At 44.1% G+C, this 23718-nt stretch overlaps 1 protein-coding gene across 1 annotated transcript in view; it reads left to right on the top strand.

The window, feature by feature from the left end:
- CAB39 (calcium binding protein 39) overlaps nt 1–19943 on the top strand; it is an 87936-nt gene extending 67993 nt beyond the window's left edge. The window contains exons 5-9 of the mRNA XM_082629835.1: nt 2903–3071; nt 10312–10371; nt 13983–14048; nt 16613–16756; nt 17377–19943. Coding sequence (XP_082485961.1) covers nt 2903–3071; nt 10312–10371; nt 13983–14048; nt 16613–16756; nt 17377–17565 — 628 coding nt within the window. The 3' untranslated portion in view covers nt 17566–19943. The remainder of the gene's footprint in view (nt 1–2902; nt 3072–10311; nt 10372–13982; nt 14049–16612; nt 16757–17376) is intronic.
- The last annotated feature ends 3775 nt before the right edge of the window (nt 19944–23718 follow it).

Raw genomic sequence — 23718 nt, 5'->3', positions numbered from 1 at the left:
ATGACCTCAAGTTTTAGGGGGTTTTAAAATATATTTGATGTGTCTCAATCCATTGCAGTCATTATGACCAAATTTTTATGTCCAAATTGCCCCGTCTTGGGCTATTGAGAGCTCCTTCAAATTGGCTCCTATGTCCTTTTGGCAAGGCCCCATTCATCTTTGATGGCTTCCTTGCTGTCTGGCACAAAATGTCCCTTGCTCATTTTGTACAGATCCTGCCTCAGACCCGGAAACAGCCATTTCTTCCAGGGACCCTGTTGAAACTACCAGTTTAAGATGTTTCTGCTTTTTTGGGAATTCCCTGACAATCCAGTAGTTAGGACTCGGCGCTTTCACTGCTGAGGGCCCAGGTTCAATCACTGGTTGGGGAACTAAGATACTGCAAGCCATGCAGTGTGGCCAAAAAAATAAAAAATAAAAAGATTTTTCTGCTTTTGTTGATTAATTAGTTTGGTCTACTTTAACGCAATGTGATTATCCACTCAGGCTATAAGTATTGGCACTTTGATGTTAGACATTTGGCAGAGTTATGCTAACAATATTAGTGCATTTGAAAATAATCCTGTTGCTAGTGTTCGTCTAAATCTGGAGCGGTCATTCTTCCACTGGCGATTGAAATGTTAACGTGCTAACAGGTTGTACAGCGTAACTGTTTACCTTGTACTCACTGGTTTACATTTAATCGTTTAAGACAAGCTTGACAAACTGCCATCAAAACCTGCCCAACTTGTTGTGCCAAAGTGTCTTACCCTTGTCTTTCTAGTCTCCTGCCTGTTACAGATCAGCAGAGATGAATTGTATGATCAGCCATGTTGTGAGCAGACATTTTAATCACCTAAGAGCCAGTAAGCATTCTAGCTGCCATGCCATAAGTGATACAAAGGAACGTGGTTTTGATCTTGTTGAGGATCTGTGATAAACATATGTACGACAGAAGGATAATTCTACTAGATAATACTACTAGTGGATTTCAGGGGATAAAATGTGGGTTTAGTCAATAAGGCAAGAGTTGGTAACAGAGATAGACTTAGGATTGAGGTTCCAGATGGTTTCAAATTTGCATAGGCAGAAAAAAGAGTGAGTACAAGGGCAGGAATGAACACAGTGATTGACAACAGGAAGGAGATAGTCGGAGTATTTTATGGCATAGTGGGAGAGGAGTTGTACCAGAGGAGTAGCTATGATGTGGGGACGCCTGGACATCAACGCCCAGACGTTTGTCTATTTGATTAACAAGAAGAAATCATTATAAGCTCCTAAGCTGGAAAGGCTGTTGATAACACTGGTCGTCAGATAGATTTGTTAAGACAGAGCTTGAACAAAGGTGCTGGTTAGGGGTCACTTGAGTGACTAGGTGTGACTTCATGCAGCACTGGGAATGGATAAAAGAAAATGAAACAAATATTGCAAAGAAGTATTTAAAAGGAGTGGTGATATTGAGGATGGGAAGGTTGGGAGTAGGTAAAGAGGGGAAGGTTTAGAACTGTGCTGTTCAATACTGTACCTACTGACAACACGTAATTATTTAATTTTAAATTAATTTAAATTAAATGCCATTTAAAATTCAGTCCCTCAGTCATACTAGCCAGATTTCAAGTGCTCAGTAGACGACATAGTTACAGAACATTTCCATTATCAAAGAAAGTTCTGTTAAACCTGTTTTAGACCCAGGTATCTGAAGCAAAATAGTGATGCCATATTAGACTTGTAGAGTTTATGGTAGGCCTTTAACTGAAGTTGTCCAGAAGCAACAGAAAATGCCTAACTACAGCCCAGGGTAGATCTGAGCTGGGGCAATTTAGGAGCCGTGGAGGGAACCATGAGATCGTAGGAGCGTTCACTAGCAGGCCAGAGGCAACAGAGGAAAGACCTCAGCCAGGCGAGAAATAGAAACAGAGGAGGCAGAAAGGAGAGCTGGGAGAACTTTTCTTTTTTTAAAGAGAGAGATGCAAAGATGTGCATTGTCAGGAAATTAAATAGCAGAATTGATGAGAAAAGACCATTTGTTTTAGCGAAGCGGAGGCATTTACTCGTAAAATGTTAGGAAATGGATTCGATGGCAGGAAACTAGAGGACACTGAGTGGGGAGGAGATTAAGCCTGTGTGTGCAGCTTGAAAGCAGGTGGAGGGACAGAGTGCTGTGTTGGAGCAGAACGGCAGAGTCCAGTCCGAGGGATTTGATGTACATCAGAATGGAAGAGTCTGCTGGGCTGAGAGGAAAACAAGGTTCTCTTTCTGATCACGGGGAAGGAAGAGGCCAGAGACATTGAGATGGGTGTAGAGGAAGGCTGTGCGGAAAGCTGATGAGGGATGCCGTGGAGTCCCCTGTGTCCTCTGCGAGAGCCCTCGGGCCATCCCTGACTAGGCACTTGGTGACATCCTTTGTAGCATTTATGTGTTGCTGCCAACGGTCTTGAAAGTACTATTTTGAGTACTGAATTGAAGCAATGAAGTATAAATGCGGTATATTTGATAGACCCGTTTAGATACTATGAACTTTAGGAGACTATTTTGCTTATTTCATATTGTTTTTTCATTCAGCTTTTGGTTTTTCTGAAGTGATGAGAGCACCACATGTAAAACTAAACCCTATTTGGAGGTGTGACCCGGCAGACGTCTCTTCAGATCTTTTAGCTTAAGTAATGAGCCTTTATTCCCATGATCGCTCTCACAGCTGTTATTTTTCTTTGGGTTGAAGCAGTCACCACCAACTAATGTGTGTGTGCCCTCTGGACTGAACCCCTCTGAGCACATATTCTACTCTGAGAGAGATGCATTTCGTAACCTGCTCTTAATTAGGACACGTCTGAAACTTCCTGTTCTAAAAATTGGAACTGTTAGAGTTTTTAAAAGAACAGTGATGGGGGAAAAAAGCAGTCATCTTTGTCTTTTCTTTTTGCAGATATGAGTCTCCAGAAATAGCTCTGAATTGTGGAATAATGTTAAGAGAATGCATCAGACATGAACCACTTGCAAAAATCATTTTGTGGTCAGAACAGTTTTATGATTTCTTCAGATATGTCGAAATGTCAACATTTGATATAGCTTCAGATGCATTTGCCACATTCAAGGTAACATAAAAGCTATAATATTCTAAGTATACATAGAAGTGAGATTAACAGGGGTGCTGTTTTTCCTAAACCTTCTCTACCCTCCAAGTCTATACATGGCTGCCCTCTAGCGGGAAGAGGGAAGATATATTTAAATGTGTATTGTGACTCAGGCGTACGCAATAGAGTCACAGCTTAAAAAGGGTAGAAAAGTTAGATTCTAAAGTCTGTCTAAAAGGAAAAAGTCCTGTACGGTCAAAAGTACACTTTTCTGTTAAATTACCCATCAAGTACAGTATATAGATATGCAGTACATATGAAAATCAGATTTTTCTCCTGCGTTGGAACATACTGCAGCAGTTTCTTTGATTAAGCATCAGACAAAGTAGTTGGCTTCTGTTCAGGGCTGTTGTTAATTTGCAGTATACTAGAACCACACTCAGGACAGAGATTTCTCTATTGTGGACAGGCCCGAGGGCACAGTGGACTTCTCTCTCCCATCTCCTGCTCAGGCCAGAGCTTGAGCTTATTAAACGCAAGGGGTGGGGGTGCAGAATCACCGGCACTACTCCTCCCCCCCACCCGCCCACCTTGTCTCCCTGTTGTGTGTTTGTGTAAATTAAATACACAGATGATACGATACCCCTGTACAATGCGCACATTGTTGTTTTGAATTGCAAAGTTCTGTGCTGTTTAAGGTATGTAGATAAAGCAGTAATGTTTATGAGTGTTTTTCACAATGAGAGCAAGCCTTTGTACGTTATATTCCCTTATGTAAAATGTCTGACCTCATAAGTGAATCTTTAGAACTGTAATTTTAATATAATCAGAATTTAATATACTAACCTGCAGACTACTGTGCTCAGAAACCATGAACACTGTTACGGTGAGAAGTGGCCACTGTTTTTGTGAAGGTTCACTTTTATGTATAAAGAGCCATTGAGATAATGAGCACATGTCTTGGTCTCTGGATAAAATTTGTCCCTCAGAGCGAATGAACACCCTCAAAATGGGATGAAAGCCTGGGAACCTGGCCGCCTAGGGATTATTAGAGAGGATGTCAGAAGACCTCAGATATTTATACATTAATGTACAAAGCAAAATGAAATGAATTTGAGATTATAACATAGAGTAGAAATACGACATCTTAGGTATCACTGCACTTGGTGGGATGGGACTCATGACCTGGGATATATTGATGGAAGGGGACGCCCCATTCAAAAGTAGCAGACCTGTTAGGAAGGGAGATGTAGCAGCACCATGTGTCAAAAAGGGGTACTCCTGGGTGGGAAGAAAGCCAGAAGCCTGAGCGTGGGACACTCTGGGAGGAGGAGGGTGAGGGCAGAGGAGAGGAGCAGCAGTGGGCTCGGGGAGTGCAGCCGGACCGCCTAACCAAGAAGAGGACACAGGTCACACGCTCTTGGCACAGGTGGCTCAGAGGTGAGAGAGATGTGCTGACAACTCTGTGCCACAGATGTGAGTCCCTGATTGGCCTTGCTGATAATTCCATCTCAGTTAGGATTGCTTCTTTGAATGAGATTCTCACCAAGAAGAAAACGATGGTGATGGAATCACTGTGGGTAAAGCAACCCTGTCGGGTCGTGGTAGCCAGAGAGGAGAGGATTAGGCAGAGTCAGGCAGGTATTCCCTACCTGAAGAAGGGAAACTTTACAACCAGGTAGGATTCTAAGGATGAGCTCTAGAAGAGAGAGCAGTGAGGAGCGAGCATGGCTTCTGTATCTCAGCCGCTCCTGATGACTCAGGAGGGCAGAGCTAGTTAAAGAGCCTCCTGAATGGAGAGCTCTGCAAGAAGCAAAGTTACGTGGAGCCCCAAACTGAGACAGTGTAGGAGAGGCGCAGACCTACCAAACACACCGAAGGTGCCACCCACCCCTCCTTCAAAAGTCTGGTCGGCCCTGGTCTCACCTGCACACCAGGGGTGCTGACAGGAAGGGAGGGAGGACCGCTCCTCTTCTGTTTGCTAATGTCTTCTTTGCAAAGAACATTTTTATAGCAGAAAAGAATAGATGGTTTGTGCTCTCCTTCGAGACTATGACCAGAGCTACCTTCCCAGAAAGTGCACTCTACACACAAAAACTTTGAAACAGGGCTTCCCTGGTGGCGCAGTGGTTGAGAGTCCACCTGCCGATGCAGGGAGACACAGGTTTGTGCCCCGGTCCGGGAAGATCCCACATGCTGCAGAGCGGCTGGGCCCGTGAGCCGTGGCCGCTGAGCCTGCGCGTCCAGAGCCTGTGCTCCGCAACGGGAGAGGCCACAACAGTGAGAGGCCCACATGCCGCAAGAAAAAAACAAAAAAAACAAAAAAACAACTTTGAAACAAATGCAGCTTATCCATAACCCTGGATTTAAAGTCCAAGGAACAGGTGCTGAGTCTTAAAAGGAAATTAAAACTACCTGCGTGAAACATGTTTAAGATTCATAGCTTCAACGAATGGGGTTCTGAGATGGTAAATCAGTGGCCACATATTTTTTTTTGAGGAATTAAGGAGATGGGGAGGGACATCAGAAGGCCAACAAATATATTTCCAATTTTCCAGAGTAAAAGAAGGTAGATTCCCCAGAGAGACTGGTGGAGCTCGATATTATACCTGTGTAAGGTACTAGAAAGTATTGCTAAAGAGATGATTTCTGAGCATTTTGGAAAGGAAACCGTGTACCCACAGCCAGCATGGATTCACTAAGAGTAAGTTCAGTCATACTAATCTCATAGACGCCAGTAGATCAGGGGGCTAAGGGCGTGGCTGCCTGGATTCAGTTCCCAGCTCTGCTGCTGATTTAACCTCAGTCTTTTCATCTGTCAAAATGTAGGTAATAGTAGTATGTCAGGGTTATTGTGTCTTCACATAGTATGTATGCAGTGAACAGGAGCTATTAGAATTATTTCTTTATGACAACGTGGATATATTAGATGTTGAATAATTGTACAGGTCTGTTTTCATGGAAACAATGAAAAGGTAGGAGCTAGATGGAGTTTCAGGGTAGCAATCATAATTAATTGAACGCCATATCCATAAGGAGCCAGAAAATGGACTGCCACCCTCTTGGGGCAGAATTCTTAGTGGATTTGTCTTTACTCAGCACAGCTGAACATTTTTATTAAAGACTTACAATGTATACCATGAAGGGATAGAAAGCAGATAACAGAGATCCTGAAATAAGGCTCATAAAGATCCAGAGAGGCCAGAGGATAGCGGGCTGAAATTATATATGGATGAACTGAGGTCTTCCTCCTGAGGACTCAGCTCTGTTGATATGAGATGTGGGAGTCAGGCATAATAGTAATAGGTAACGCTAGGTGTAATCGCTACAGAGTGTGATAATGACTAAAAGGCAGGTAACGTCATATCATGCTCAACCCTATGAAGGAGATGCTGTTATTATCTCCTTTACAGATGAGGAAACTGAAGCCTAGAAATGTTGGGGGAAGTCAGACCATAAATGGGGAAGCCAGAGTTTGAACCCAGGCAGTCTGACTAGAGAGCCCACCCTGAGTAAACAAAATTCTGAGTACGTCCAGTCAAATTAAACAGTATGATGCTGCTGCCCTGCCCCTAAGCTACCTGTGACCACGTAACGTGTGACCTAAGGAGCTGTCGATGGTCTCACCCCACTATAAGCTTATAAGGTAACAACACATAAATGTGTTCCATTCCAGGCGCTACACTTTAAGAGGCACATAGACAAATAGATGACTTTCAGAAGACAGTAGATGGTGAGGGGGACTGAGAACCTGTCATTCGAGGAGTGGTTAAAGGAACTGGACGTATTTAGCCTGAAGAAGAGGAGACTCGGTAGGGACTTGCGTGAGAGCACTGCTTGGATTTAAAGCGGGTCCTAGAGAAAATGTACTAAACCTAGTTCTGTTGACTCTGACAGTTTTCTGGAAATAACCTGGGGATAGGTTTTGACTCTCTAGCACAGGAGGAACTTTCTGACTTTCAGAGCTCCAAAGGTGAACCACACAGTTGGAAGAACTGAGTCTCTTGTCCTTGGACATAGACAGTCATCAAGTACGAAATTGGGCCACATGACTTGCCAAGCCTCTGTGAAAATAGCCCCCGGGTGAGCAGCATTTCTTCAGGGATTCCAGGGCTGTCTTTGTGACATGATGTTTGGGACCCAAACTCACATAACTTTTAGGAATCTTTTAAATTCAGCCCACCCTAAAAGTTGGCTGCTCAATCTGCTGGACTTGGGAGATGACCCCTGACCTTCCTCCAGGTAATGCCAGGGTCTCAGCTATACTGGAATTTAACAGGTTGGGAAGTCAGAAATCAGGTTCTTTCTGTCCCCCTGCTGGCTGGCCCAGCAGCTCTGCTGATCTGGGACCACGTGCATCCTGTCCGCTCTGGGGGTCGCTTACCAGATGCTGGCTGCATGACCACTTGCCTTCGTTTTCTGATCTGTCGGTTTCTGCCGCCCCCCCAACCCCCACCCCAGCCTGGTTTGAGTTCTCCAGAGCTCTCGGCTCTAGTTCCAAGGGTAAGGTCTTTTCCCATCTCTCAGGAGACAGAGGCTCTGCGCAAGTTCCCACTTCCTCTCTTCCCAGCTTAGTATCGGCCTTTTTACTCTGTGCCCACTCCCAGCAATTGTTCCTTCCCTGCTAATGTTTTACTCTCCTTAAAGAAGGGTTGCTTTAGCAGCCTCAGCACCCCTTTCCAGTCTCTCCTACCCCAAGGCCATGGAGGTGTGATTCCTAGATTGGCAGTGGTTTCCTGAGCTTCCTGGTCTCTTTAAACCAGATGATAACAAGTAGAATCTCTGATGGGGAGATGTTTGAGGTTCCCCCTTGTCATGTGTGGCCCAACTGTGAGCCTCTTGCTGCTGCTGGAGATACAGCTTTCAAGGTAAATAGTCACCTTACTCAGACCTAAAGAAAAAAACTCTGGCGCAGCATATTTAGGATCTTTGCTTTTCAGAGTAATACTTTCTACCTACCTGTTCCTAAGAAACCAACCCCAGTGGAGAGCCGTTGTCTCTGAGACCCCTTCCCTTGGCATTCTCTGTCGTCATATCATGACAGAGTGGTGAGCACCTGGCTCCCGGCTCTGTACTTCCTCACAGTGGCCTTCAGAAAGACCCAGCCACAAAAAAGTAAACGTGACACTCAAGTCATGCATGGATCTAGCCACAGCAGTCCTTAAATTCACTTTTTCGTTGTTCATTCAGTTCATTCCACAAGTCTCTGAGTGCCTGCTCGTGTCTTTAGGTCCTGAGGTTCAGCAGTGATCTCTTTTTTTTGGCCACACTGCACGGCTTGTGGGATCTTAGTTCCCTGACCAGGGCCCCCTGCAGTGAAAGTGCAGAGTCCTAACCACTGGACTGCCAGGGAATTCCCGGTTCAGCAGTGATCTGTCCAGACAAACGCCTGCCCTTGAGGCTCCTAACTCAAGGGAGACCGTCATAGACCACACAGTAGCGTGTTAGAGGCGGGACACACTCTTTAACAAGCATGCTTGATACATTCCCTTAAAGTTCTCATGTTCCTGTCTCCCTCACATCTCAACCCATGGACCAATAGATAATATAAATTCTTCTAGCCCTGCCATCTCCTCCTTCCCATACGGGGAAGCCTCATAGCATTTCTTTCCAGTTGCTTGAAGGTACTCAAACTCCAGGTTTTCTAATTTTGCCTGTTTAATCCCCAAGGGGGATTCGGGAAAAATTGGGTAGACCTTCCATGGGCGTAGGACACATACCCCATCCAGCAGTTTGAACACCTGTAAGTCTTTGGGGTGGAGTTAGAAGCCTTCTTAAAAGCATACTTTGAAGATTGCTTAATGTGCTGTTTTCCCAAACATGTTCCCTGATTCTGTTGGTTCATTCATTTATTTATTAAATGTTAAGCTCTTACTATGTGCTGGATACTGCATAGGTGCTGGGGATTCAGAAATTAGTAAAAATAGACATGACCCTTGTAGTTATAGACTTTACAGCCTATCGTGAGAGAGACATTAATAAAATAATCCCACAGATGTCAAGTCATAACTGTGACCATGCTTTGGTGCCAGTGACCAGTCAGGAAGGGTCCCCCATGGAGGTGATGTTTGAGTCGAGGTCCAAAGGTTGGAAGTAAGTAGGCCAGGGGAAAGCCTGTGCAAAGGAGGCCTTTCAGGGAAGGGTGCTAACAAGCAGGCAGCAAAAGAGCTCCCTGCAAAATCTCTTGAAACCTGATGGATCCCCATGAGGGAACCAGAGCTGTAGCATTTTCCTCATTCATTGACCCTGGAGCGTTCCTTCAAGCATTTCTCAGGACATACTTCAGGAAACACTAGTTCATTGTAACCTGGGTAAGTCCAACGTACACATCAAAGAAAACAAGTTAAAGGAAAGTTGGTTTGGAGAAAGGGGATTATTGGCAGTGACCTCTCCAGTGGGCAGCTCTAAAGGAATTTAATTCATTAATTCACCAAAGATGAATTGGCTGTTCTGCTGTGACGTGTTTCCATTCTTGTTCCCACCTGGTGAGACCAAGGCCAGTTGATTGCTAAATAACTTCTATGTCCTTGAAGGCAAGGACCATATCTTTTTGTCCTTGTAGCCCCAGCACCTAGAACTTTATCTGGCACATAGTAGGTGTTTTCTGAATGAATGATCCTTGAGTTGTTTCCAGGGAAATTCATGGGGTGAGGCATAAGCTCTATTTCATAGGGGTGCACAATTGGACTCTAGGTCATACTAACTTTTGGTGCTACATGTTTGCAGCATTAGTCTGCTTACTTAGGAGCTGATGTTTATAATATGATGGGGCTTTTAAAAACCATTCTACCTCTGAAAAAGATTGCATTCAATATGAAACTGAATGTAACTGAATTTAGGAGGAAGAAGATGGAACCTCCAGTACTTTTTCTAATAAAAGAAATGTCCTCTTTTGCCACCAGGAGCAGTATACTATTTGACATTTTATCACAACCGTTTACTTTTATTTCATTTCAATTCTTGATTCCCTTTCTTTGAGTTTTTATCTCCATTGCCTTATCAATTTTTTAAAAATTTTTCCTTCTAAGAGCTGTAGACCTGTGACACTCAATCATTACAATCACAATTTGATTATTAATGATTTTATTTGCTCTTACATAGAATCAACATTTTCAGTACAATTCATGCTCAAATGTTTTTAAGTATAGTAATTTTTAACAACAGTTTTTATCAGGTAAAATGGCGTGGAATGTTTAGGATTCTCTTTTCTAAAAGAATTTGAATGCCAAACAACTGTAAAAAGTGTATTTTCTTTTTCTAGGATTTACTTACAAGACATAAATTGCTCAGCGCAGAATTTTTGGAACAACATTATGATAGAGTAAGTACATGAAACACTATTTTAAAATAGCACATTGTAAGTTTTGTTACCAGAAATGAAAGATTCTAATTAGATTTTCTACCAGAGTATGTATTTTGGAAATACAATGTTTTTAATTGGTGCTGAAATCATTTCTCTACTAAAACGAGGTATAGAGCGTTATGTGGTCAGAAACAGAATTTTATCTTTTTGACGACACACTGCCCTTTGCATCTTTTTTCGCTTTAGAAGAGGAAAATAAAGCACTTTGCTGCTGAATGATAATATACAGTTAAGATAAAAAGAAAATTACTGTCTGGCTTCTTATCTTCCCCTTACTTTCCGGTAGTTGCTCACATTCCTGCTGCTTACAAGTAGAGAGGAAGGGGGACAGCAGCGGGTAGATGGGCAGAACTCTAGCCTAGAGGACGCAGCAGCCAGTTGTGCCCTTGCTCGGCTGCTGACTCCTTGTGCCCAAGACCAAGGCCCGCTGGGGGACTCAGAAGTCTGTCCTTTATTTGTAAAAGGAGGGCAGTGGATTAGCCCAGCCTTAAGGCCCGCCCCCAGACTGAGCTAGTCGTAGAACCCCCAGAAGCTTGTGACGAGCGCTGGGTGCTCTGATAACCTGGTTGCCCTTGATCATCGCAGCAGTGGTGTCATGTGTTCTCTCCCACCACGTGTCATCTCTGCTCTCCACGATTCCCACGAGCGCTTCCTTATGCCGTACTAGTTTAATGTAGGCATTGTCCAAGATCTCATAGGTGCTCCTGGAGAAGTTATGATAGTAACAATCCACTTAAAATGTCTGTCTCTCCCCCAAGATTGGGCTTAGGTTTTCCTTCTTCCACTAGTTGTTTGAATTTTTAAAATCCTGGGTATTGTTAATACTTCATTGTTCACTGTGCCATTGAACTAAATTAGAAGATTCTTGGAGGCAAAACCTATCTATGCTTTCTAATTCTCTTGTGTTCCTTTTCCCGTCTTTCCCTCCCACTCCCAGTAACATCATAACACAGTGCTGAGTACATAGTAATTCCTTCATAAATAGCCTCATCAATGGCTTAAACATAGCTGGTCATTTTTTTTTTTCTGCCCGTGTACATTGGGATGTGGGTGTGTTTTTTTTTTTTTTTCCTGTGCATTTGTTGGTTTAAATTGGAAGCACAGTCATTTTGTTGGTGCCTTTTACAGTAGTTAGAAGTGTGGGCTTTGGCACCAGACTGCGTGGAGTTTGGCTTCAAGTCCCAGCTCCACCGTGTGCTTCCAGCTCTTGGGCAGCAACCTTCATTCACCCTCTGTGCCTTTAGGATCTTCAGCTCTAAAAGAAGGCTCATAATAGCACCTTCTTACTACTGGGTTGCTGTGAGGATTAGATAAGAATGTGTGTGTCAAATGCAAGACACAGTGCCTGGAACACAGTAAGCATTTAATAAACATTAGCATTATTATTTCTATTACCACACGGTCTCAAAAGTTTTTTTTTTAATTAAACATATGAGTAGCTTAATTTAAAACCTACCAAAGATAAAAACTAATTTCCCAGAAATTTGCTACTGGCAATGATGTCGCTTTAATTTTGCAATAAAATATTTTCCTATATGTTATTAATGGGTGACATTGGTTAACAGGATTTTAGCAAATTTATGTGCGGCAGCTGACAGAAATATGCATGCAGTGCAGTCAGATCCAAGGAGGAGAAGGAAATGGGGAGGTGCAGGCAATTTAAATTAAGCTGAGGTGGAGTTACTGTGCAAAAACACATGCTCTAAAACCTGTACACTTGACTCTGTGCTTTCTAATAATTAAAGCATAGAGGGAAACCAAACCAAGGAAAAGCTCACAGTTTCTGTAAAGCTTGTTCAAAAGAAACAGCCTTTTCTAGCACTGGGACCTGGAACAAATTTCTCCCATCGACATTCTTAGACGAGAATTGAATTACAGTGTCATGCAGTGGACGCAGTCACCAAGCGTGCCTCTGCAGTAAATAGAATGCTGAACTAAAGTGCACTCACGGAGAGCAAATCTTTGAGGGGCCCAAACAGTGCCTGACCTCTGTCTCTCCTAGTCCTTTATTGCTGGCCCAGGGATAAAATCTAACCAGGCAGTTCTCCTTGAGAATAATTTCTTGCAACCAAGCTTACCCTAAAAACTATGCAGCAGAAAATCTTAACTTGCATTTCCTGTCGAGAACTTGAGGTGTTCCTGTTTCTGCGTTATTGATTAAAGGCAGACCCAATTGTTTGATCATTGGCTTGATGATCATTTGAGAGAAGGTAGGGTTAACAGCCATCTCTGAAGAGAGAAGTTTTAGGTGCTTGCATACTAAACAGATGGCCATCCCACCTCTGCCTAGAGATAAGCAACAGAATGAATGCATAGGCAGTTCTGGTTAGCTCTAAACTAAGGGCTGGAAAACCTTTTCTCTAAAGGGCCACCCAGATAGTAAATATTTGAGGCTTCATAGCCATGCAGTCTCTGTCAGCTCTCCTGTCTGTACTACTGCAAAAGCAGCCATAAAGAGTTCATAAACAATGTATTTACCATACACAAATGAGCATGGCTGCGTTCCAATAAAACTTATATACAAACAGACAGTGGGTTGGATTTAGCCCACGAGCTATAGTTTGCCAACCCCTGCTCTAAACCACAGACGAATGGCTGATGAGAACCCATCATAAAGAAAAGGTAGAAACAGTTTTCGCATGGACAAATTACAAAGCAGGCATCCTCTGCCACCCACCACGACCAAGGGAAGGTCTCAGTAAAGCACTGCTACCCAGCGGAGTCATACTAGTACTGCAAAATTGTGGAGCTTTTAAAACCCGGCTGTAGTTAAAACAAAGAGCTGACTGGCCTTCTCTCCTAACGTCTGGGAAGTGTGGCCCTAGGCCTTGTGTGCCCCTCACTTCTGTTTCCCACCTCCCTGCTTTCCTCTGCTTCTGCTCCTTACCATTCCAGGGACACTGGTCTTGTTAGAGAGCACCATTTTGTAAATCTAGCGGACGCTCGTCGGCTCTTAAATCTGCTTCATTTTGCACTTCCCAGGTCTTCGCTCATGCTGTGTTCTTCCCTTTTTATCCCCCAAGAGTATCTTCTTCTCCTCCCCATTTCTGAACGAAATCTCTCCCATTAGTCAAGTTTGAGCTCACGTCCTACCTTCTGTGGGACACCTACCTATTTAAAAGTGCTGAATTTCTTCTCTCTTCTATTTTTAATTATTTTCTCTTCTTGCTTTGAAAGAACAGGCGACTTTTCTCTTTGTGCTTGTGCTTTGGACTAGTTGAGTTGTAAAACATAGGAATTTTCTAATCTAACACCAGGAAATGAGAGCTGACTCAACAGTGAGAAAACAGTGGGGGGAAAGGGAGTTATGTTGTGTGCATATGGAGTTTGGACAGAAGAGGACCAGATTTAAGCTATATGCGCACCTGGCTAGAGCTGGGAAGGGGCCAGGAGCCTTCTTTGTGGAGGTAACCAGTGGGTATCACCTTGAGGACAGGTGTGAAGCAGACAGGAGGGGCTGAGCTTGGGCAGCGATTGGCCTTTGTGCTGTTAGAAGTTTGTACTCAAGCTTTTTAATGTTATTACTGGTCTTTAAAAAAATAACTGATACGTGTTTTCTTGTCTTTTAGTTCTTCAGTGAATATGAGAAGTTACTTCATTCAGAAAATTATGTGACAAAAAGACAGTCACTCAAGGTATGACAGATTATTGAAGTAGTTCATTTCTCTCCACCCCTTATTTGAAATGTGTGTTTGGGGAAAGGGAGATATGGTGCTATGGGTTCTAGACCTTTGCAGGGAAAATACATTTTCCCATGGTCAAGATTTTTGTGGAAAGGAGCGGGCGGGGTTCAGCAGTGGTTCACGCGGGGCAGCTGCCCCTGCTCACCTCCTCATGTGTTAGAGACACCAAAATGGAACGTGCAGAATTTTGAAGAGGATTTAATCACTTAGTAATGAGGTATTTTAGATTTGGGAGTCTGTTGTTAAAACTTAGAATTGTATCACCGAATTGAAGGCCCTGCAGGTGTTTTGTTCCCCAGAGTGCTGCCCAGATGGCACAAGCTTGCTGTGTGAGGGAAGGGGGGTGGCCGTGAGCAGTGACACTGTGAACCGTAGACGAGTTTGGCTGCTTTGTATCAAAATAGGTTGTGGACAATTCCATTTGAAACTTAAAGATTTAAAACTCTAGAACAGGGTTTGGCAAACTACCAAATCCAGCCCACTGTGTATTTTTGTAAATAAACTTTTATTGGAACACAGATGCATTCTTTTATTTACATATGATCTGTGGCTGTTTCGGCTACAACAGCAGGTTTGAATTGTTGCCCCAGAGACACTGTATGGCTAGCAAAGGAATGGATATGAAGCAAGTCTTTCATTCCTACAGTTTCTCATGAACACATGGAGAAATTGTGAGGACCAGTGGTACTCTAAAAATGTATTTTAATTTGTACTCTCTTTTTTACTGCCACATTGGCATTTATTTATCCCTATATTTATTTTACCAGCAAATTTGTATTCCCTGTACCAAGCTTCAATTTTATTTATTTGTTTGTTTTTCTTTGTTTGTTTATTTTTGGCCCCACTGCATGGCTTATGGCATCTTAGTTCTAAGACCAGGGAATGAACCCTGGCCCTCGGCAGTGACAGCGTGGAGTCCTAACCACTGGACCGCCAGGAATTCCCCCAATTTTTTATTTTTATGTCCAAAGAAATTCTTTAAATTACTGGTCATCCTTCTCTAGATAATCACATTGAAATGAGTCATTTTCCGTATTTCTTTGGTTTCTGTGACAGAAAATGAACACCCAATAAGTTTATACATACTTAATACTATCTTTTGAGCCTCTGTAAGAGTAAATACTGGGCTTCTTACTTTGAAAGTTGTATATTTTGTGATTCAGATTTGACGTGAAACCTATCTGAGCTTTTGAATTCTTCCTCTAAATTCTTTATAAATCCTAAGTAGAATAAATTTGTTTTCTTGCACATCCGGTTATTTTTGATTTACTGTGATGGCATGTTATTTATCTAGAGATCAGTTATCTGGAAACTTCAAGTATCTAGAACATAGCCAGGAACCCAGAAAGGAATTAATAACAGCAAGTAAACCATGGCAGAGTAGCGCTGTCCATGCGTTTGCCTTCCCTTAGACCTCACTCCATGTCTCTTATTAGACTCGGGTCCAACATGCTTTGCATGTATTCATGCTTTTACTTCTCACTATACTCTCATAAGATAGAGGTACCATTATCCACTCCCATTGTACAGATGATAAAACTGAGGCACAGAGAAGTTACATAACATTCTCAAGGTTACAGAACTCACAGGGAGCAGGGAGTCAGGACTGGAACCCAGGCAGGCTGGTGCCAGGGGCCACGCTCTCCACTGCTCCGCTTCTGCCTGGGTCCACAAGGACCGCAGCTTGGTCCCTGTCCCCAGGCAGGTTATACCGCCTGCACACTAGTCCTTGACTAGAAGTTGGCACCCTGACAGCATGAAGAGGTGACTGCTGGCTTCAGAGAAAGAGAAATCTAGAACAAACAGGGACGATGTTAAAATTAAGGGCTGATACGGTATAGTCAACTCCATAGAACTCAGGAAGCACAGACTTAGCAGAAGGCACGGACTTTTTTTTAGCTTAATTAATGTCACTTTTAGTAACGATAAGGAGTCACTAAGAAAAGCTGAGAGTATCTTCAGGATACCTTGCTTAAGAAGGAACAGAAAAGTATTTGTTTTTATAAACCTTTCTGAATCAGATAAGATAAAATGATAAGTTTGGTGTGTTTAGGGGTACGTATGTGGAAAACTTTGTACATGAAACCCTTTGTCCTGTAAAGTTCAGATAAATAAAATTTTAAAAAATAGTAAAATTATTTTTAAATTAAGCTAAGGTATATAGTTATTCAGTAACTTATCGTCTGACCAGTTTCTTTTTACTGAGATAACACAAATGCATATTTAAAGAATAGGTTCTGACAGTCTCAGATTCTGGGCCAAATGCGACTTGAATGTCCTCTTCAGAGAGCAGAGAGCACCATAGGTTTAAACCCCAGAAGAAAAGGTAGGTGTTCAAACAAATAGGAGGCACTCGTTAGCTTTTAGGTCAGAATTCAGTTCAGTTCATCAGTCTTTTGAGTGCCTCCTAGTATTCTGTGCTTAATAATGATGTTTATTTAATGAATTGTTTTTAAAGCTTTGGTTTTACTTCAAATCTTAAATGGTAATGGAAGCGTAATTGTTTGTCTTCTCAGCTTCTCGGTGAGCTACTATTAGACAGACACAACTTCACAATTATGACAAAATACATCAGTAAACCTGAGAACCTCAAGTTAATGATGAACCTTCTACGAGACAAAAGCCGTAACATCCAGTTTGAGGCCTTCCACGTTTTTAAGGTAGAGTACTAAAAGCATAAACACTAGTTGTTCATCCCATTTCATTTACAAATTACTGAAGTTTTATTAGGTTCATTTTGGTAATCTCAGTGACCCAGCTCAGTTCAGTCAATTTTCATAGTTGTGTGGTACATTTAAACAAAAATAGACCCAGAAACAGGGTATATACCATTTGCATTTGGGAACGAGGAAAGTTTATTTGTAGAGGGGTGTCATTTATCTTTGGCATAGAAGATTATTAATCACTAAAGGGTAATCCATTTCTTAATGCTTTCCATGGAGCTTTTTGTTCTTAAAATCCATTCTGACCTCCTCTGCCCAGAAATAACTCCTGCTCATTTTATTCTACAATCAAAGTCTATATTTAATACCAACTGCTGAGTTTCAGAGCATGAGTGAATATGTCAGTCCTTTTTGTGCTAAAACATGTAATTCTCCCCCTTTTTTAAATTGTAAAATAAGGTCTTCCAAAGCGAACACCTCTGAATTAATAATCCTGACTTCACCACAGGCCCCAGGGAAGCATTGGATGGGTATAGCATGTGCTCTGCTCAGTGCAGCATAGATGTCCCCGTGTCTTGTTCCTTCCCTGTGGCTGATGTTGATTTTTCTCTGTGCAGGTGTTTGTAGCCAATCCTAACAAGACGCAGCCCATCCTAGACATCCTCCTCAAGAACCAGACCAAACTTATAGAGTTCCTCAGCAAGTTCCAGAATGACAGGACCGAGGATGAACAGTTTAACGATGAGAAGACCTATTTAGTTAAACAGATCAGGGATTTGAAGAGACCAGCTCAGCAAGAAGCCTAATTTCCTATAAACATCAAAAATATTAAATCCAAATTCAGCATTTGCTGTTAGCTATTCAGCATCAGGCACTGTTATCGATTCATGAGGAACATTACTGCTAATCTGCTGTTAAGTGAACGGTTTTCATTTTACCTTGTTTGTTTTTTTTAGTCCAAGTTGGAGAACGTAGCTGCTGCTTTCTTGCACACTAGAGCACACGTGGACTTTTTCTTGATCTTTGTGTCATTTCAGAATTCAAAGACTCCGTTTGCTGTAGAAGTTCTGAACATGGCTAGGTTCATGAAGGCAAATGCATAGATGATAGTGTGTGTTAGGGGAAGAGGGCACTGATATTATCAGAGCAACCTGCTTGTTTGCATTTATCTTTGTTAAAGATCTGGGTGTGGATTCTTGGTAAGATTATATGCCTTCACTAATGGAAGATCGTGCAGAGCTTTATTTGAAATCATAGGGGAACTGTATCCAAGATGTGAGCTTCTTGGGTGGATAAAGTTGACACACGAATAAATTGATACTGAAACTTAGCAGCTTCTCAAAATTGTGAAGCTTTGTAAGGTCATAAGGAAAATGTATATATGCTTTTCACAGCTTTCTAGAATTTTTTGACATTTGATTTTCTTGAGACTTGTAAACCTGGATATGTTGAAGGGTATTTGTTAATTTTACTTTTTGAAGGTATTTTAAAACAGTAGAGCTAGCAACGACACCTCGCATTTCATTTCAACAATGCTTACAGTTTCCTTTTGTATATAATTCTTAGAATGCTCATTTCTTTTAAATGATTTAATTTGTACAGCAGAGGAATGTTATTGTATTAGTATGTAACTATTACCTAATATTGAGTTTTTGCAAAAAATGAATGCTCATATGTAATTGAAATACTTCAGATCACCTGAAAATGCTGATTTAACATTTAAGTATCACAGCATTAAAAGAAAAAGTAAACCAATCCTTTGTATTCAGTTATCCAATGGGGTGCCATCAGTAGGCTACAATACAGACTTGGAACTCAGTCAGCTACACTTTCCTGCATAATATTGGCCTTATTCACTTAAAATGAGTCATGAGTTCTCCAGATCGATGAATGATACCGATTATGCTAAATTAACGCCGATTCTTTGTGTGTGTGGGAGACCTCTGTAGAGAGCACCTTTTCTTTCTTAAAGTAATCCAGTACAATAGTTGTGAAACTGAGTAATTAAAACTTTGGCTTCTCTTAGGAAAAGAAGAGTTCCTAGTCATAGGTGTCTTATGGGGAAATTTATTTTTTTTAATGTCCTGTTCCTTAATGCTGCAAATTATCAGTATTTATAAAGTAACTGATTTTGCACCACTTTTTTGTTACTGTGACCACAGCAGAACAACGTCTCCTAGAATATATCTATGTAAAGTTATTAGAATGGTATCTGTTCATCTTAGTGATATGAAGATCACAACTAACAACTTACAAATCAGAGTTTGCCAGTTCGAATTCAGCATGGCTGTAGCTGATTAAGAAATTTATATAATTCTTTGCTAGCCTCTCTTACTAATTGAATTATTTATCAGCCAGTAAAGTGAGACTCCCAATTGATGTTTCAGCAGGCTTTAAGATCTCCTTCTAGGAGCACCAGTTAGGAAAACAGCTCCAGAAAACATAGATGTATTTTATTCTGTTTAATTGAAATGGCAGTCTACACTTATAATTGGTTTTCCTGAGGCTGTCTTTACCAAAATCTGTGTAAAATAATTCATGTTTTTCTATCGGAACTAGAGAAAGCAATCCAAGCTCCTTGAAATGAAAATATCCAAGATGTTTAGGAAGGCAGACTTGGCTGCGATGCATCATTCTGGTTCTCGTGGTCCAGTGCTGGGTATCTGGATTCCGTGTGCAAACATTAATTACACCAAGTGGAAGCAAGGTTTCCTTGCCAAGCTGGTTCTTAGAACTTGAAACAACAGCTTCCACTTTGGCAATGCTGTCATAGTACTAGAGCTTTTGTGTGGAAGACAGGGGTGCAGCGTGTCAAAGAAAACACTGATGTGTTACTATCGCATTGGAATCTGGGGATAGTTAAGACTTTTGGTTTTTTGTTTTTAAACAAAAATGTGAAAACATTCAAAGTTGAAAAGTTGCATTTGAAGTTATGATCATTTAATATATTCATATTACCAAAACTATTATACTGGAAGTGGTTTCTTTTTGTGTTATAAAGGTTTCATTTTACATAAGTCAGTTACTCAATGTGATTTTTAACCCTTAAAAAAGGTGGAGATGTATACAATTGTTCACAATGCCATGGAAGCATTTCCTTTCTCTTGAGGAAAAGTAAATTTCTTATCAGATTATCTGGCTGGCCCTGTAATTTAAATTAAAATAAAAATTTGGAGAAACAGCATTGTTGGTTTTTTGGTTTTATGATGTCACAGATAAATCCGTTTGTGTCACTGAGCACCACCATCAGGAGGCACACTGGCACACACTTTGTCACAAACTGTACCCAGGAACGGTTCATACACAAGTCTCTTACGTCTTTTTTTTCCCCCTTCGAGGTTTTAGTTTTGTTGTCAAAAATGTGGTTTTCATGTACGTCATAGCTCCCTGGCCCTTCCTTTCACAGTTTAAGCCTTATACAAGCGTTGCTTCTTAGACCGTAGCATCTGGGGAGTAGATCGTGTCTCTGGTCCTGTGATTATTAATACGCTAAGATAAAAGTGAGCACTTGGCAGGACTATTTATAAATTACTTGAGTGAAATTATATTTTCTTTCTTTTTTGGGAGTGTGTGTGTGTTGGGTCTTAGTTGCTGCCTTGAGGTGCGGGAGCTCAGTAGTGGCCCTGCGTGGGTTTAGCTGCCTAGCAGCACGTGGGAGCACGTGGGAGCACGTGGGACCTTAGTTCCCCCACCAGGGATTGAACCCGAGTCCCCTGCATTGGAAGGTGGATTCTCTACCATGGGACCACGGGCGAAGTCCCTTGAGTGAAACTATAATGAAGGTTGAAAGAACTATGGAAGGAAGCACAGTGTAAAACGGCACCTGCAAGGAGGTCCGTCCTCCAGGCCACCTGCTAAGACGTGGCACACAGCCCTGCCCTCGAGGTTTATTGTAACCCTTGTCAGCGGATGGGGTCTTCATCCTCCCCGACGTGTTCTTGCCAGAAGCACTTACCTGAAATCCGAGTAACAGCGTTTTGCTTGTTATAATCTCTTATAGGTAGTTCAACCCACGTGTCTTGTCGCGCTTCTCCAAAGACGACGGCGGGACCAGGGGACGCTGCCCCTCCTGAGGGTGAGCGAGGGCGTCACGCGGAAGGAGGGTCCACACCGAGGCCTGGATTCGGGCTCTCACGCGAGTTCCACTTCCTCCTTCAGCCCCCCGCCCCGCCCCCCGTCCCCACGCCCGCAGCTGAAGTTACGCGGCCTCTCCCTTCTTCATCTGTGAGGGTCAAACAGACCGTGGTGGCGAAGGCTCGCGGAGGGCGGCCGCGCGCTCACGCGCTTGTTCTGGAAGCGGGAGCCGCCGGAGACCGTGAGTCCCCGCGCCCAGCGCGCCCCGCAGAGGCCCCAAGGCGGGGCACCGGCCACTCCCGTGTCCTCCCCACACCTCGCGACCCTCCCACCAGAGAGGTGAAGGCACGAAGGACGAGGGGAGACCTCCACCACAGTCTCAAGGTGCTCCCTCCCGCCGAGCGGCGACCCCACTTCCGCCACCAGCAAGCACTTCCGGTCCCTCGCAGCCGCCGGGCATGCAGGCCCAGACGGTTAACGCGACCAGAGACTTGCAGCTTCTCGCACGCACTGCCGCCTCCGGGAGTTCACGCCTTCCGGGGCGCCGGCTGTCGCTGCGCGGGCTGCGCGGCCCCGCGCTTGCACGAGGCCCCACAGTGACCCTCGGGGGATGGCGCAGCCCGGGTCCCCGCGTAGCCGTCGGGCGGGGGCCTCACACCGGGCGTCGGCTCCCGTCCCCGCTGCGGCGGGAGGGTGCAGCGCGTGCACGGAAAGCCAGTGTCGGCGCGCTGCCCGGGGACCCTCCCTCGGTCCCCAAGCGTGGCGAGCAGCGGTGTCTGCGCAGGAGGTCGTGTGCTCTGAGATTATGGAACACGTTTCTAGGTAGCGCTTCAGGAAGACAGGCACCAAGATTTGGGGGAAGGTTTCTGTTTTTCACCATCCTCCGCAAGATGAGCTGCAGCCCGTGAGCATTCCTGTTTCTTGGCGATAACAGTTGTATCACCTGCATACTCGCTGTTCCGTGCGAGCAGCACGGTTCTGCTCCGCTTTTCAGTAGCTGGGTCCTCTATTCGTTGGAGATTCAAGCGCGTGCGGAGGCGGCGGGCAGGGCCCAGGGAAGCTTCCTAAGAGGCGGCGGGCAGCCGGCTCCCTCTGCTTCCTCCCCGGTGGGCCTCCCTGCAACCCGCCCCCCCTACACGCCCCTCCTTGCAGCTTCCCACCTTACAGAGTCTCCCCCGTGTGCAGGAGGCGGCCAGGGTCCCAGAGGCGCCGCTCCTAACGCGACAGCGCCCGGTCCTGCTGGGCTGAGGCCGCCGGGGACCAACTCCCTGGGGCTGAGTAGGTGGGGGCCGGTGGCGACCCCCATCACACGGACACACCAAGAGGACCTGGCAGGGCCTCACCCCAGTCCCTTGGCACCCCCTTCTGCTCTCCGGAAGCTGCTTGCTGTGGCCCCGGGCACCAGAAGTACAGCAGTTACTGTCGCCAGAAGCTGCCCTCACCCAGCCCCCGGCCCCTCAGCCGGGGTGGGTGCTCCCCAGCAGCACTGGGCTCGAAGCCGCCGCGTCCATGGTTTGCTGACACACCTTTTATTGGATGCTTTCCCTCCCCTGGCTCACGTCCCGCTCGGTACGGGGTTTCCTGGGATTGAGACCCAAGGAAATGACTAGCATTTGAACCTGGTCCCAGGCTCTGCTTACAGGGACACCCCACTAAGACGTGCTTGCTGTGTTCCTTCTAACCCCTGGGCATGAACTGCCACGCCTGCGGGCGGCCAGGTGAGGGGCCTCCCTCAAAAAAGGAGGCCTGGGACGGCGGAGCACTGCCGCCCGCCCTCGGGAAGCTCCCTTCCGGTCCCGCTCGCCTCGGTATTCGGGAGAGACCGTGGCCGGCACAGCGAGGCCACTCAGGACCATCGCTGCTGCTGCTGCCGGAGGGGGCGGCTGGACAGGCACACCCACGGCCCCACAATTGTTCTCCACGGTCGTCAAAACTGCTAACAGCAAAACGGAGACTCCCAATCCCCTCATGCTCTCCCCCTTCCAAAAGAGTTTTTTCTGTTTTTAGAAAAGTATAGTATAACCCTACAAAATGATTGCACAGTTGGGAATCGGGGCCAGAGTTAGGCAATGTCCGGGTCTAAATTAGAATTGAGATGGGGATCAGTGGGGAAGGGACTAGGGCGGAATCAACTCTGGGCCTCCTCCCTGTTTTCCTGCACTCAACGCTTTACTTTTAAAGATCCACTAGGCGCCAGTAGAGCTCTTTGTTTTCAGCAGCTGCCAAGCCTGGGGCATGGGGCATCCAGAGAGCAAATCCAGCCTAACAAATGTGAAGGGACCCAGAGATCCTGTGGCAGTGGGGTGCCGGGCGGTCCCGGGCTTCCTGAGTGCCGTTCTGAGCAAAAAGCAAGAGGTAGTCAAGCGCGGCTGTTAAAAAAAAAAAAAAAAGGATGGGGCAGATATGTGATAAAGATGTGAAGTGTAATAAGGATAGTAAAGTGTGAAGGGTAGGACTTACATGATGGGTATATGGTGGTTGTGTTTTTAAAGAAATGTTACTTTTTAGAAGCGTTTTAGTTTTACAGAAAAAAAATTGCAAAGATAGTATAGAGAGTTCCCTTATACCCCATACCTGGTTTCTCTATTATTAACATCTTAAATTAGTATGGGACATTTGTCACAATTACTGAACAAATACTTATGTGTTATTATCAACTAAAGTCCATACTTTATGCAGGTACCCTTCCTTTTCCCCTAATGTCTTTTCTTCTCTGCCAGGATCCCATCCAGGATCCCACATGACATTTAGTCATCATTGTCCCCGGAGGCTCCTCTTGGCTGTGCAGTCTCTCAGACTTTCCTTGTTTTTGATGACAGTTTTGAGGAGCACTGGTCAGGCATTTTGTAGAATCTCCCGTAGGTGGGATGTTGTCTGATGTTTTC

This window comes from Mesoplodon mirus (assembly GCF_964341445.2).
Source record: "Mesoplodon mirus genome assembly, chromosome: 8".
Classification (NCBI taxonomy): Eukaryota; Metazoa; Chordata; class Mammalia; order Artiodactyla; family Ziphiidae; genus Mesoplodon; species Mesoplodon mirus.
This window is presented reverse-complemented; position numbering and strand designations above follow the sequence as displayed.